The 15,305-nt window shown below is 37.8% G+C and overlaps 1 protein-coding gene across 1 annotated transcript; it reads left to right on the top strand.

The window, feature by feature from the left end:
• Nucleotides 1–352: 352 nt before the first annotated feature.
• LOC112954965 (interleukin-1 receptor type 1-like) lies at nt 353–14,357 on the top strand. The gene is given in 12 exon segments (XM_026048248.1): nt 353–453; nt 1,328–1,397; nt 3,797–4,040; nt 4,540–4,726; nt 5,533–5,695; nt 7,175–7,240; nt 7,819–7,939; nt 11,615–11,763; nt 11,863–12,006; nt 13,347–13,508; nt 13,974–14,299; nt 14,301–14,357. Coding segments are annotated over 11 exon segments (1,683 nt in total). The 5' UTR covers nt 353–453; nt 1,328–1,333.
• Nucleotides 14,358–15,305: the final 948 nt, after the last annotated feature.

Here is a 15,305-nt window from a genome sequence, read left to right as displayed (position 1 = left end):
GAAAGGGAGCCATAAAAAATCAGAGAAATTATAAAGAAAAGAACTGATCAGAACAGGAGTCTCTTCAGTCCCAACTTGCTATGTTCTTTTTTTGCCCAACCTTTTTTGCAGGGACTCGTTCTTTTGTACAGCTAAGCAAGAAAAGACCTGCCTGGTAACTAGAACGGAAGATTGCAATGAGGAAGGAGGGAAGAGGAGGGGAAGAAGGAAGCGAGCGGGCCCTGCAAGAAGCAATGCTCGTGACTCAATGTACGGCACACTTCTGAGTCAGTTCGAAGTAAAACAGCTGAAAGGGCCGTCTTTTCCTGGCGTATAAATTGGTGATCAGCTAAAGATTCATCACAAGAAGACAGAGCTCTCCTGTTTGTGCTTCGGTTTAAGGAGCTGCATTTTGCATTTTTCTTTTCATAGCCCTGTGTAAACTGTGGTAGACTAAAGATAAAACACAGTAAGGTAGGCATATGACTAATAATAGATTTTTCTTCAGACACATTATAAGTAAGAAGTCTAGCAAAGATTTCTGAGGGCCAGTAAATGATTAATGTGTAAAAACACACACACACACACACACATACACACACAAAAAGAAACAAAACAGGTTGTCTTCCCAAGCTGATAGAGAAAGTTGTGGGAACATAAGAATATAAGAGGAAAAAAAGAGAATTTTGCATTTGTATTCATCTTGGAGGGCAGTGAATTTCAGTGCCAGAATGTTTCTTTATGGAATGTTTTATGGGAGAATCTATGTATTTCAAACTGAAATGTCATTAACAGACAATTACAGAACATATACTAAGATACTAATTTTGGTACTAATTACCTTAAATCGTGAATGAACTTAAATCATAAATTGGTGGAATCTGGGGGCAGGGAGAGAGCCATTCCCAATCTGGAGGAATGTCACTATATCCCTGCTCTCTTCCATCTTTTTCGTTCCCARTTCATCTGCTCTTGGCAACATTTCAAGATAGGAGGTTGATTTAGAGGGACCTCTGATCTCTCTGGTGTAGATGTTCTTATGAATAGCCTTGCTTTCTGTTCAAAAGTTAGTCTTCACTTTCCTTGATACTAAAAAACCTCAAATGTTTTGTAGTAGAATTGATACACAACTATTGCTTTTTAATGCTGGAAATGGTTGTGTTTTCCCAGGAGGCAGATAATTCCATGTAATAGAATACAAACACCTAAAATATGTTGAAAGCTTTCTATAAGAAACTGTTGCAAAGAAACTGGATTACTAACAGCAATTGTATAATGTGAAATTGACTTTTGTTTATGAAAGTTTTTACTGAAAACCAATGATGGATTTTTTTCACCTTTTCTGCAGGAAAACATGACAACAAAAACATTGTTTTCATGCAACATCATAACAATATTTCTGTCTTTAATCATAGTAGGTAAGTGTTTTGGTGGCTATGAAGGATCTTTCTGTGAAAGTCAATGTTAAAAGTAAAAAGTCACAAAAAAGTTATTTTTAACAATCTTAAAAACAGGAACATATGAAACAGATAATTTGGTATTCTGATCATCTTCCAAACTGATTCCTAATTTTAGCTTTACAGGATGTATCCTTATGATTTTTTCATATTGGAAAATTCACTGATTTGATAATTAATACTGCAAGCTACTTTATGGAGATTTTTTGTAAGATTACTAGGCAACTTTGTTGCATCTATTTCTGCTCTTCAGCTGTCAACCAGCAATTCTGGTAGATCATATATTTAAAACGTTTCCAAAGGTCTAAATGAGATGCTGTCRTAATCTTGTAATTCTACCTAGAGTCTTTCAGTGGTGCCATATTTTAAAAACTGAAATTTCATGAGTTTCCCTTGCCTAGTTTTTTAGCAAGTTTAGCAAACTCCAAGGCTCACTGATCTGTTGAATAGTTGAATAGTCTCTCTCTCTTTTTCTTTCTTTCTTTCTTTTTATTTWTTWTTTTTTTTTGACAAATCTAGCAAACATACAGAAAGGTAGTTAAGTTATTTKGCTGCCCAAGTAACAGGAGACACTTCCCTTGTCTGCTTAGTTCTGCATGTGTCTTAAAACTCTTGCCTGCTCCCTGAAGATAATGGAGGGCCTGGGCGCACAAGGAGACATTTCTGATCAGCAGAGAGGAAGTGTGTTAAAYACAACGCTGTTTTAGAGCACTGGGCTGTAGCAGCAGGAAAGAGGTCAGTTCATCAGTTTCTCTGGCCACAGAAGATAAGTATTAGCCTCCATTTCATAACTGTCCTAGTTATGGGGAAATCAACACTGCCATCTGAACAGTTCAGAGTTTTGATAAATAATTTGGAGGTTTATAGCATGATGAAGAGATCTGTGGACAGTATAAAGTTATCCTTGATGGTCAAAACTAATGCTGACTATGGGGRCGATTTCTGGGTTTTGAGTGATTGGTGATAGAATGTCAAGATGTGGAGCGGCACAGAAGGAACATAGCACAAYCATGTATACTTTATTTAAATAGTTTGAGCATTAAGTTAGTCAGAGTCACTTGGGAAAATGCTCTTCTGACATCTCAGGATCCTTTCTGAGAGCATTAGCTTTGTCCTTGGTGAGCAAAAAGGCAAACAGGAATTATTGAGAACGGAAGAGAGTAGAAAGTAGAAAGCTTTATGGTGAATGTGTGTCTTGAACTCTGCAATTCTGGTCAGTCTTAGAAAAACTATATTAGGAAAAATAAAGAAATGAAAGACAGTGTCCACTGAGATGGGATAGTATCCGTATGAGGTATCCTTAAATGAATGAGGACTAGGGTAAAGAAGAGAGGACTGAGGCAAGAGCTGATGGAGCACTATAAAATTGTGAATGTCACTGAGCAGAGAATAAGTTTGCTCCAAATAAGATGAAGTTTGTTATTTCTCTTAACAAGAAGACATAATAGCCAAAGGAATGATAAAAGGCAATGAATTCATTGCCTTTTTTTTGGCATTTTTTTTTTTCATGCAGAATGTGACAGGGAAGGAAGGCACCAAAAACGAAGCAATACTTTTACTTGCTCAGGCTTATTTTCTTGTGCATCTGTCACTGGTTGCTATCAGAGACAGGATTTTGAGCTAGACAGACATGTATATGACTYCTCGTGCAGTTATTAAATTTTAATGAAAGGAGGAACTTTAGATATATAGAATATTGACTCTGAACTGTGACCACAGTATCCAAAGTTGGTGCCCTTTTAAGTGCTCATGATGTTGCTAATTGTTTTCCCATAGGAAACTCCTTGGGTCCAGTGTGATAAGTACTTGTAATAATTCCACTCTAAATGCTCACAAAATTAGGAGTAGTCGAGATTTTATTAGCAGCCTTAATATTTGTGCAACAACGACTTCAGTGTCCTCTTTTAATACTTTAACATTGAAAGAACAGTGTCTTGAAGATGTGTGTCGTGACTACAGTTAAGAAGAAAAGTTAACAAAAAARGGCAGTCAAAATGAAATTTTTGTGCACATATGTGTGTTTGGGTACATGCAGAGGAAACTGACTGGATAAAAACAAATAGTCTAATAATGAACATCTGAACTAAAACATACAAATGAAAATCTGCCGCAAAAAAAGAGATTCTATTGCAATGTAAAGTCTGCTTTCAAAAACCAGCATTTCAATCCAATGATGTAACTGTACATGTAACTGGATAATATTTCTAGTCTTAAGGCAAAGAATTGTAGTTTTTTTCTTCATAGCTGATTTAAAAAAAATGTGGAAGCTCCAAGGAACTTTGTAAATRTGGACGATCAAGTTAAGTATGTTCTTTCTTAATATTTGAGATTTTCTTTAACGTTTATCTGTTTTCCTTCAGGGAAATGTGACTCCAACGATGAGATGTTGAGCGAAACTCTTGTGCCTCTTGGACAGCCTCTTGCTGTTAATTGCTCACTGGACTTCAATTTTAAAAATAGAGACTACAATTTAACATGGTATAAAGTTGGTAACCAGACACCCGTGGCTAGAGACAAGCTTTCTAGAATTCATCAGCAGAAGAGTTTAATTTGGTTTCTCCCTGCAATGTTAGAAGATTCTGGAGATTATGAATGTGTCATAAGGTGAAGGTTAAAAAAAAATTACATTACTACAAAAGTGAACTCCAATGYGAATAACTTTTAGAAAGCAAGCAGAATCTTGGAGCTACAGGATATAATAATTAAAAGATMGGAAATATTCACAATAAATAAATAAATATATATATATAGGCTAGAAAATGCAGGGTTCTTGTTTTCCTTAGGTTCTCTGAAGTCACTGTAGAGAGAGGATTCTGGACAAGTAAATGAGGGAATACAGAGTAGACCAATGACTGCAAAGGGAGGTGAAGCTTTGTACACTAAAGGAGCCATAAAAGAACCTTAATATTGCAGAAGCAACAATCAGAATACTGTATGTCCAGCTCTCACATTTAGAAAGCCTAAATAAAAGTAAACCTATTAGAGAAATGGTAGAAYTTTGGTTCTCTATTTTGGTTCTCTGTTCTCCATAAAGAGTACTGTATATTTTCTATATGGACAATACAATAAGGAGCTTAATTCAGTTATGTTTTCTTAATTGCAGGAATCTGACCAGCTGCAGCAAAATGCRTACAAAAGTAATAGTGTTTGAGAGGGTTGATGGCTTATGCTTAAATGAAAAATTTGCTGTAGAAAATGTGATATCCACATTATCACCTGGAAAGGTTGTGTGCCCACACTTGGATTATTTCAGGGATGAGAAGAATACTTTGCCTGTGCGTTGGTATAAGGTGAGAATGGTGCATTTTATACTGTTCTAGCTGCCTGTTATATAAAATACAAATCACTGTTGTTATTGTAGTTGAAAAAATATGGATTTGTTTGAAATATGGGGAGAATGTTTTTAAAACAAATTTGAGAGGCAAAAAAAAAAGACTTTTTATCTTTAAAGATATATTCTGGCCTTTGAACAATGGGGTAGAAATTCAGGTTAAATGTAGATGTTGAACCTGKTAGCCAGCAGGTGGCACGTTTTTATCTGCCAGTGAAATTATAACAATMCTTACTCTTGTGAAAAAATGTTTTTAATACATCATTGAATATCCAGTATGTGTTCAATATTGTTCCATTAAAGAAATGCCATTTAATATTGCATCTGCTTATGTAAAGGCTCTTTCTGTTATGAGGATGTATTGCCTTCAGTAGCATATCTGCTTCTTGCCCATGGAGCCATGAGTGTTCAAGTACTAGTACTTCAGTACTTTGAAACAAGGGGTCTAATTATTAAAGGATTCTTCATTAATGAATGCTTTTACAAATCCTGACCACTGCATCTCAGTTTCTCATTTCTGTCTTTCATATTGGAAGTTCTATAGGAAACAAACTGGAGAATCTTTGAATCAAAAATTCTGGGCTGAAATGAAACATGCTTTGCTTTTAGTACCATTTCCCTTTCATGCTGCTTCTGCTCTTAGTCTCCAGAAGGCCTCCATCACTATGTTGCGGTCCCTTAAAAAGTCAGATTGTCTTTAAGAGAGAGACAAGCCATGGAAAAACATGGTGATATGAATTAACAGAGTTTTCTACACACATTTAGGATTGTCAGCTCCTGGAAGGGAAAAGATTTTCCTCCATAAACAAGGATCTTGTCATTTTCAATGTAACTTTATATGATAAAGGAAACTATACATGCAAAACATCATATATCCACAATGGAAAACAATATAACATTTCACGAGACATCAAGCTAAATGTAATAGGTGAGTAATTATCATCACTGTTGTTTTGTTCATACCAATGACTCCAAAATGTAGTCTAGATTTCTGAAAAATAAATTTGTGGATAAGGATGCTTAGAGCTATTTRTTTGTACCTAAGTATGAGGGAAATAAATGCTGGCTGAGAACTTGCATATTCAGCTTGTTGCTGACACTGTACTGAAGACTGGTTCCCCTGTTCTGTGATGGTGCACGTCAGAGCTGTGCTGCTTGGGCCAGCTGCAGAGGTCCCTAAACAGGGGTCCTGTCAGACTTGGGAGGCATAGGACTTTCTGCTGCAGCTGCACCTTTTCTGTCCCGCCTGTCTCTTCTGTATTCATTCCCCTGCTACAAGAGCAACCATTAAAAAAAATAAGCCCTATTTGTAGCACTGTAGAGGCTTTGTAAGTCCTCTCTGTTTCCTTCAAATCTTTGTCTCTTCTATTTTTGGTTTTATGCTCTTCAGCCCAAGAACTGCTGATTTCTGGTGTTGAGTGTCTAGCTCAGTACACTGATTTCTGTCAGGGAGCCACCAACACAACTGCAAAATGAAATTAAAAAAAAAAAAAAAAGATATAAAAAGGCCTAACTGTAAAAACATGAACTACTTTGCTAGCACAGTGCTGAGATTGATACTGCATCACTGAAAAGGCTGCATGGTACCAAGGCATGAAAGGTCAATCCTGTTTCTACATTCTATCTAATGAAAGACCCTTAGATCTCTGTATAGACTATATTCCCATTTAATTGTGTGTATGTATTGATTGAGTTTTTGTATACATACATACACATGTACAATGTATAAGTACCCACAGTACTTTCACTTGCACAAAGTAAGCAGGTCAGACTGGCTAGGCTGATCATTCAAGTCTTAAAATCTATCTCTAGAACTTCATCATTAGTGTAATGTCAGCTGTCACTACTCAGTAAAACCAAATCATGCCACTCTGGTTTCCTAAATGACTGACAGCAGCTCAGTTGTTCTTAAAGCAAGGCTGAGTGAGTCTGCACTAAAATTTGTGATTTTGGATGCAAACAGTGGTTTGGGCAGACGTTTTGGAAGGGAAAGGGAAGGACAAATCTGGAGCAATCCTGTATAAGCAYAGTTTGTATCTATGGAGTGTTGAGTGTCAGGCTACCCAGGATATAGAGAAGTGGGTAATACTGTAGACGTGCCCCCATGTGTGACGCAGCACCTGTGTATACAGTATTACATGACTTATCCCAAGGGACAACCTGTCCACCATCAACRCATAGAGATTAGTAACACTACATTTTGAAAGAGATGTAGAGTCAAATATTTATCATCAGAAGCTGCAGTTATCTGAAGTGTGATATTCTGAGCATTGAATGGTATCTGTTGTAAAACTGCAGACAGTCATGTCCATAAGAGAAACCTTTACAGTTTGCTGGTGGGTTACAGAATGTAGGGCAGGCTACAGCTGCCCCATGTTTCTGAAAAGACTTTCTTTCTTTTGGTTAGTGAGCCCACCAAAAATGCCCCCAGAAATATCTTATCCAAGGAACAACTCAATTGAAGTAGAACTTGGTAAGTAGTTTTCTCTGTAGTAAAATGCGAGTGGAAAATTTATGCCTGATCAGAGTGCTACCTTCTGCATTTTTGATCAAAATAGCTCAAATAGTTCAATTTCTCCTATATATTGACCTCCTGAAAGAGGAGTGTTGGAGGTAAGAAAGCAGACAAGGGATGTAGCTTCCAAAATCCTTGGAAACCTTCAGGGCAGTTTCTCAGGTGTAAAGGAAATTACAGGCAAACCATGCGATTCTCTATCGTATCTGTCAGTTTCCATTGCAAAAGGTGGCTTGAGAAGATAAGCATCTTTGAATCTGTAGGTAAAGTGATGCCACAGAAAGGGGCGGCATCTTCCTGGATTTGGTTTCTGGTACCACTAGTCTCTTTTTCAACTTGCACATTGCTGAATGGATAGATCTCTGCTAGAGGAACTTTTCTGAAAGGGATAGGGAAGAAAAACTTCATTTCCAAACTGATGCTGTCCCATCCTCCTTCATCCTTAGCTGGCCATTATGAGGTTTTGTGGACAGGGCTTTGTGACCTTCAATAAGAGTATAGAAATTAACTTTTCATTTTGTAATACAATGTTATAGGCTCACAGGTTACAGTGGATTGCAATGCAACCGGTGCTGTTGAGTATAATGTGTTTTGGACAAGCAATGATATGTATATTGATGTATATTATATAAGCAGAGTTTTTGAAAAATTCTATGAGTAAGTATATGAGTAAGTATATTTTCAAATTAGAAAATACTGTTTTAGCAACTAAAGTTCATTGCCTTTGACATTAATGTATTTAGTAATATTTTCTACTTGCTTAAATATTTTTTTAAGAACTCTAATGCTTGCCTCCTCTAATTAACTTTCTGCTTTGCTATAGGAACTTGAAACATAATGGGCACATGGACTTTGCATGGGATTATACACATTATAAAAATCTCTCTTAATTTCCTATGCCCTGTGAAGACTGAGAATCTCATAGTTCTAATAGATTTCTACCAAACAATCTCTGGCCTGGTAGAGACCACTTTCAATTAGCGCAGGCATWTCCTGCACATGAAGTTCAGACTCTTTTTTGTGTTCTCCAGTTTGTCTCACAACAAGTCCATGAGAGGTGGAACCTGTGCTTTATAGGAGAAACCGAAGCATGGGTTAAAGTGTCTCAAGCTAAGGAAGGAAAACTGAGATCAGATGAAGAGTGAATGAAAGATTTTGATGATGACATTCGAACTGAAGCTCAGTAGGATAAGAAAATGGAGAAAATGGAGAAAATGAGAAAAGGGAGACATATTTCTKATGATAACTTGGGGTGTGGGAGGAAGACTGAGGCAGGCACAGAGTAAAGCATGAGAAAGGCAACTAGGAAACAAGCTGAGCATAAACGATTCATTAAATGGAGTGAGGAGGCAAGAAAATAGAATTGACTTAAAAAACAGTTCAGGAACTAAAAGTTGTAGGTTTTCTTTTTTTTTTTTTAATTTTGGTCAGCCCTCATTTAAAAGTGTTGCTGTGAAGAAAAAAAACACATTTATAAACTCTCAGGTATTACTTGAGAAAGAAACCAAATAAGAAATGAGAAATATCTTTAAGATTACAGTTGTGAGACATAAGTAAAGCAAGGTATTCATCAAAAAAAATGGGGGGGAAAACAATGATGAGTTTTGTTAGTGCTCACCGAGAAAGAGAAAGACCTACAGGAGAGTGATCATTATCATGTCTTTAAAGATTGGGCCATAATCCAGAGACACGCAATCTCTGAATTGAGGTCATAATGATGGTGTGACTTTTGAGATCGCCTAGGTCCTAAATGGTTGTCTTTGAAAAGCAGTATTCTCTGGTTCCAAAAATTTGTATTAAAGATAGTGATTCATTCTTTCCTTAGTGTTCTAACAACGGTAACTTTTTGCTCAGAAACTGCTTTGACATAGAACCTTTATGAATATATTTCATATAGCTTTTATCTTTGATTTTAAATCATAAGTAGAATACGTTTTTAAGAAAGAAGACGACAAGGCTGAATAGAGAAGTTAGATAATTTTGTATCACGATACATTATTAACAAGATAGTGGTATCCTCAGCTTTGGTAGTGATTAAAATGTTAGTTATTTAGTTATTTTAGAGTAACGTTTATCTAGTCACATGGCATGGTTTGCATGACTAACTGAAGGTGCATTGGCATTTTTGTGGCCTTGCAGAATGGGAAACAACTTCGGTCTCTTCAAAGTGCAGTCCATTCCTTAAAAAACATTTAGTTCTTTTGAGTGTGATCTGATCCAGGAGGTGAAACAGAGGTTTTACCACTTCTGGTAGCTGGAATCTCTCAGAAAATTGTTATATGTTGTGGATCACCTTCGGTGTCTTCCCTCTCTGAGAGCTGCTTACCACAAGATGGGGCCTGTCTACTGAGGCCATATTTTTTTTTGCCATTTCACGCTGCAGACTTTTTTCTCCACATATTTTCATAGGGGATGAGAAACTAAACATGGCTGTTTCTTTTCTAAGCTTTTGTCTGTGTGTGTGTGTGAAATAATATCTTCTCACAAGTTTAGTTCATATTAGAAAAGTATCTTTAAAAAAATCAAAAAAGCATTCTGACATCTATGCTAAATACCAGTAAGTAAATGCCTAACTATTGTGTAGTTTTCCCTCCTATAATGAGGTTGCTTATCTAATCTGAAATGTAGTAGAGACAATTGAAATAAAAATAACCGTTGTCAAATGGTTGTGGTGTAAATGTGTGGGCCTGGATGGGATGCACCCAAGAGTGCTGAGGGAACTGGCAGGGGTTATTGCTCAGCCACGCTTGATCATTTTTGAGAGGTCCATGGAGAGCTGAGGAGGTGCTGGAGGACTACAAGAAACCAACCAACCATCACTCCAGTCTTCAAAAAGAGCAAGAGGGAGGAGCTGGGAAGCTACAGGCTGCTCAGCCTCACCTCCGTCCCTGGAAAGGTGATGGAGCAGCTCATCCTACAGAGCATCTCTATGCACGTGAAAGGAAAAGAAAGTGATCAGGAGTAGTCAGCATCGATTCACCAAGGGGAAATCATGTTTGACGAACCTGATAGCCTTCTGTGATGGGATGACTGGCCGACTGGATGAGGGGAGAGCCGTTGATGTTGTCTACCTTGACTCCAGGAAGGCTTTTGACAAAGTCTCTTATAACATCTTCATGGGGAAGCTCAGAAAGTGTGGGTTGGATGAGTGGACAGTGAGGTGGATTGAGAAGCGGCTAGATGGCAGAGCTCAGAGGGTGGTGATAAATGGGGCTGAGTCCAGTTGGAGGCCTGTGACCAGTGGTGTCCCCCAGGGGTCAGTACTGKGCCCAGTGCTGTTCAACCTGTTCATCAATGACTTGGACRAGGGCACTGAGTGCACCCTGAGCAAGTTTGCAGAAGATGCCAAACTGGGTGGAGTGGCCGAAACTCTAGAGGGCTGTGCTGCCATCCAGAGGGACCTGGACAGGCTGGAGAGCTGGTCAGAGAGAAACCTCATAAGGACAAGTCAACCTCATGAGGACATGAGGACACAAGGATATGAGGACATGAGGACAACCTCACGAGGACATCAGAACATAAGGACAAGTGCAGGGTCCTGCACCTGGGGAGGAATAACCCCAGGCACCAGGACAGATTAGGGGTCGACATGCTGGAGAGCAGCTCTGCAGAGAGGGACCTGYGAGTCCTGGTKGACACCAAGTTAMCCATGAGTCAGCAGTGTGCCCTCGTGGCCAARAAGGCCAATGGGATCCTGGCTGCATCAGGAGGAGTGTTGCCAGCAGGTCAAGGGAGGGGATCCTGCCCCTCTCCTCAGCTCTGGTGAGGCCTCAACTGGAGTATTGGGTGCAGTTCTGAGCTCCCCAGGACAAGAGGGATGTGGAGCTTCCAGAGGAGCTCCAGCATAGAACGACAAAGAAGATGAAGGGACTGTAAGATCTGTCATATGAGGAAAGAATAAGGGAGCTGGGCCTGTTTAGCCTGGAGAAGAAAAGTTTGAGAGGAGATGTGATTAATAGGTACAAATATCTGAGGGGAGAATGTAGGGAGGATGAGGACAAACTCTTTTTGGTGGTGGCCAGTGATAGGACAAGGGGTAATGGGTATAAATTGAAACACAGGAAGTTCCATCTGCATGTGAGGAGGAACTTCTTTCCTTGTGAGAGTGACAGAGCCCTGTCATAGGCTGCCTAGCAGGGCTATGGAGTCTCCTTCTCTGGAGATCTTCCAAATACGCCTGGATGTGATCCTGTGCCACACAATCTAGGTGTCCCTGCTGGAGCAGGGAGGTTGGACTAGATGATCTCTAGATGTCCCTTCCAACCTTGACCATTCTGTGTGATTCTGTGAAAGTCAGTGATTTTATTGATCTACTCACCACTTTCCGCACAGGGGAAATATTTCCCACGATGGACGCTCTGTGCTTACTATGAAGCTAATAATATCAGAAGTGTCTGATGAAGATTATGACCAACCGTTTGTCTGTCATGCTTTAAATACCTTTGGACAGGTTGCATCCTATATCACATTAAAACGCAGAGGTACTAATTTTGTTTTTTTTTTGTTACATTTGTTTGAAAGATCATATTTGGACAAATTTGGCATTTTCTTTTTAATTTTATTCTTGTGTTTTTGTGCAGTCCGTGATTTACAGAGATGGCTCATTGGAGGCCTTATATCTTTTTTGCTTATAACAGTCATTACTTTAATAATCTACAAGAATTTCAAGATTGACTTTGTACTTTGGTATCGTAATTCAGGTTGTGCTTCTGTAAGTAAGGAAGGTATGTATGACAAGCTATGACACTGTAACATGTCCATCTATTTTTTGTTTACCGTTGCCTATCAAAATAGCGTGATTATTTAGTAGAATGTATTTGAAATTTTTCTACAGTGCTGAAAAAAGGTATTTTTTTTCTCCCTAGTCATATGTATGAAGTGCATGTCATGGTTCAGATAGGAATAATATCCATAGCAGTCTTGATAAGCATTGGTCAAAAATAAATTAGCATGATGCTCCTTGATCTCTCTGATGGCAATCTGATGGTGCTCAGCAGAGCTACATCCTGTAGACTAACAGGTTATAAATTGGCATTAAGTATTTTTATTGAAAAAAACCTCTTATTTTCTCAGAGGTGAGATTTGKTTTTTTGTAACTTCTTTCTCTTAACCAACTCCCATTACTCTTATTTACCTTTCTAATTCTTGCAAGCTCTGATGGTTACATACGTACAGGAGAAAGAGTGGTACAGTTCTCTATTTTGTGGTTTTTGTTTTGTGGTTTTATTGCTGTGGTATAGACAGTATATTGGACAGGTGTGAAAAAAATTGGAATAATTTCAATATTATTGTATTATTATATGAGTGCTGTGACAGCAGCTCAGACCTTGATTAAATTCCCTGGAGTTTGAAAGAAGATGGATTACTCTACTAGCATAGAGATAGCTAACATTTATTCATGGCTGTTTGAAATGCTTTCACAGAAAAATTGTTTCAATTTAGGTTTTTTTTGTTGTTGTTTAAAAGTTCAGTTTCCCAGAAAACATTAATACAGTTCTAATGAAAAAAATCAATAATACCATATTTTGTAACTTGTTCAGCTAAAATTAACTCAAGTTTGATTTTTGTTTTGGTTTCTTGCATCATTCCTGTTTATTATGCAAATCTAACTCTCAAAATGCCAGTCTTCTTTCCCTCTCTGCCTCCCTCTCCCCTCCACAAATTATTATGATAAAGATTTGCCATTTTCCAGTTGCTCTGGAAAGGCAAAAGAGGAGAGAACAGCTGTTGAATGTGCTTCAGAAGAGGTTGTGAGGAAAGTCCTGCAACAAGCCACATACTTTCTTAATGTCTTSGGACCTCTGGGCTTGGGGGATCTTTCCTGTAAACCTCAGGGTCCTGCATCTAGCTCCCTTGCTGGCAAATTTCTCCCCTCCGATGGGGRAAAAAAAAGTCAGTTCTGTCACTGATCACCTTTTGATTTGTACAGTGTTTAAATGCCTTGTTGTTACTCTTGACAGAATCCGCCTCCATTGCTATTTTAAACAGTCAATTTTAAACCTTGTGACAAAGACATGCTACTATTCATTTTAATTTTGTAATAGGATATTTTTGTTTATTTTAGATGGGAAAATATATGATGCATATGTCCTGTATCCAAAAGTCAATGAAGGCAGCAGTTCCTATCCTCTGGAAACCTTTGTTCTTAGAATACTACCTGATGTTTTAGAACGACAGTGTGGATATAATCTCTTTATATTAGGAAGAGATGACTTACCAGGGGAAGGTATGATTTAACTAGTAGAGTTAATATATTTTCTTTCTATGCATTCTTCTGGGACTAGCAGAAGATTATACAAACAACTAAAATCCAATTATCTTTGGAAACGAGAGTTAAAGTTTTATAAGTTTATTTTTTAATGTGCAGAAGAAAGTTTCCTTAACAAACACTCTGCACTGATGTTATGAGGGTTAGTATTTTTGTTTTAAAGGGTTTGTTAGCTTTCAGGAATAGTAGTTGCGTTATAGAGGTTTTTGGAAGAAATCTGCTCCTCAGGACTGAGGAAAAGTATTTTTATTGGTAATATCATGCAATAGATTTGAATTATGAATCACTACTGGGAGGTCTTAGATTTACCAATCCTCTCAGCTAGCCACTCCTCCATATAATTACAGTTTTAAAATTATGAAATATTTTGCATCATTCGTGATGTTTCTATGCAGACTTTGATTGTTCTTTCATAACTTACAGCTGTGGTCAGTGTTGCTAATGGAACCCTTAAGCAAAGCAGAAGACTGATGATTATTCTGCAATCAGAACCATCTAGTTGCCGCTTGTTTGAAGAGGCCTCTGAACAACAGCTTGCTATGTATAATGCTCTCATCCGTGATGGGATTAAAGTGATTCTTATAGAAATGGATAAAATACAGGACTACACAAGCATGCCAGAATCAATCAGATACATTAAGCAAAAACATGGGGCTATCCAATGGAAAGGGGATTTCTCAGAGGAGTCTTGTTCTGCATATACAAAATTCTGGAAAAATGTACGCTATAAAATGCCACACAGAAAAAAACACGTCTTATTCTGAAGTATATTTGTTCCCCAAAATTTTGAACAAATCTCATGGGTAGAAAAATTAAGATATTCTTGGCTTAATAATRCTGAGAGGGTAGTTCTAAAAAACGTGAGTTTTCTGCACAAATTTTGTGTGTTACAGATGGACTTTTTCCTTCAGGAGTAGACCAAGACTTGGTGGGGACCAAGTAACTACTTACTCCACCTGCAAATTACACCTTAAAACAAAAAATCTATGCTACTATTTCTGTTTAGGCTATGGATAGCAACAAYATTTGTTGTGTTAGTCTCACATAGATACATGAAATAAATGTTGCYGCTGGTGGTAGACTGTTGTCCTTATAAATGTAATAACCACTATATCTTTTTTTTTCTTTTTGAAAGATCTGATTGCAAAACTTGCATTTTTCTTGTTCTTTCTGTTCTATTTTTCTATTTCTTCTTGCCCTTTGTGACAGTTTGACTTGCTCATTACCGCAAGAATCTGCCTTCTGCTAGCTTTGAGGTCCTCTCCTGTTGCCTCATTCTTGGAATTGCTAGGGAAATGCATGATACAAAAAGTATATCTAAAACTCTTCAAAACATTAAATATATATCAGGTGAACAACTGGATGCCAACTGTTTTAAGCAAATGGMGTAGAATCTGTGATCTTTCACACATTTATTTTCTTCTTGTGGTATGTGGTCATTGGGGTATTTCTGAAATTTGTCTCTTGAAATTGTCAAGAAGATGAAAATTCTTGAGATTTCTTGCAAACTCAAAGCTTCTCAGACTGTGTCGCTAGTAGGGAGAACAAGTGTTCTTKTTCTGCATCTCACCTCTGCTAACTGCTTACAGGAAATTCACTGAGGATCTATTAAAGGACTTCGTCATCCTGAAAGTCCAGAATATACAGCACTGGAGCCTACAAATGTGGAAAACCAGGAAAATTTATCTRAAGAAAATTGGAAAGCTCATGAAATGACTGAGGTGATGTTATGTTCAATGTCTGAATTTTCTGCTC

Source organism: Nothoprocta perdicaria, unplaced genomic scaffold (assembly GCF_003342845.1).
Source record: "Nothoprocta perdicaria isolate Ctin4 unplaced genomic scaffold, notPer1 scaffold_521, whole genome shotgun sequence".
Taxonomy (NCBI): Eukaryota; Metazoa; Chordata; class Aves; order Tinamiformes; family Tinamidae; genus Nothoprocta; species Nothoprocta perdicaria.
The sequence above is the reverse complement of the archived record's forward strand: the minus strand, read 5'-3'. Positions and strand labels throughout refer to the sequence as shown.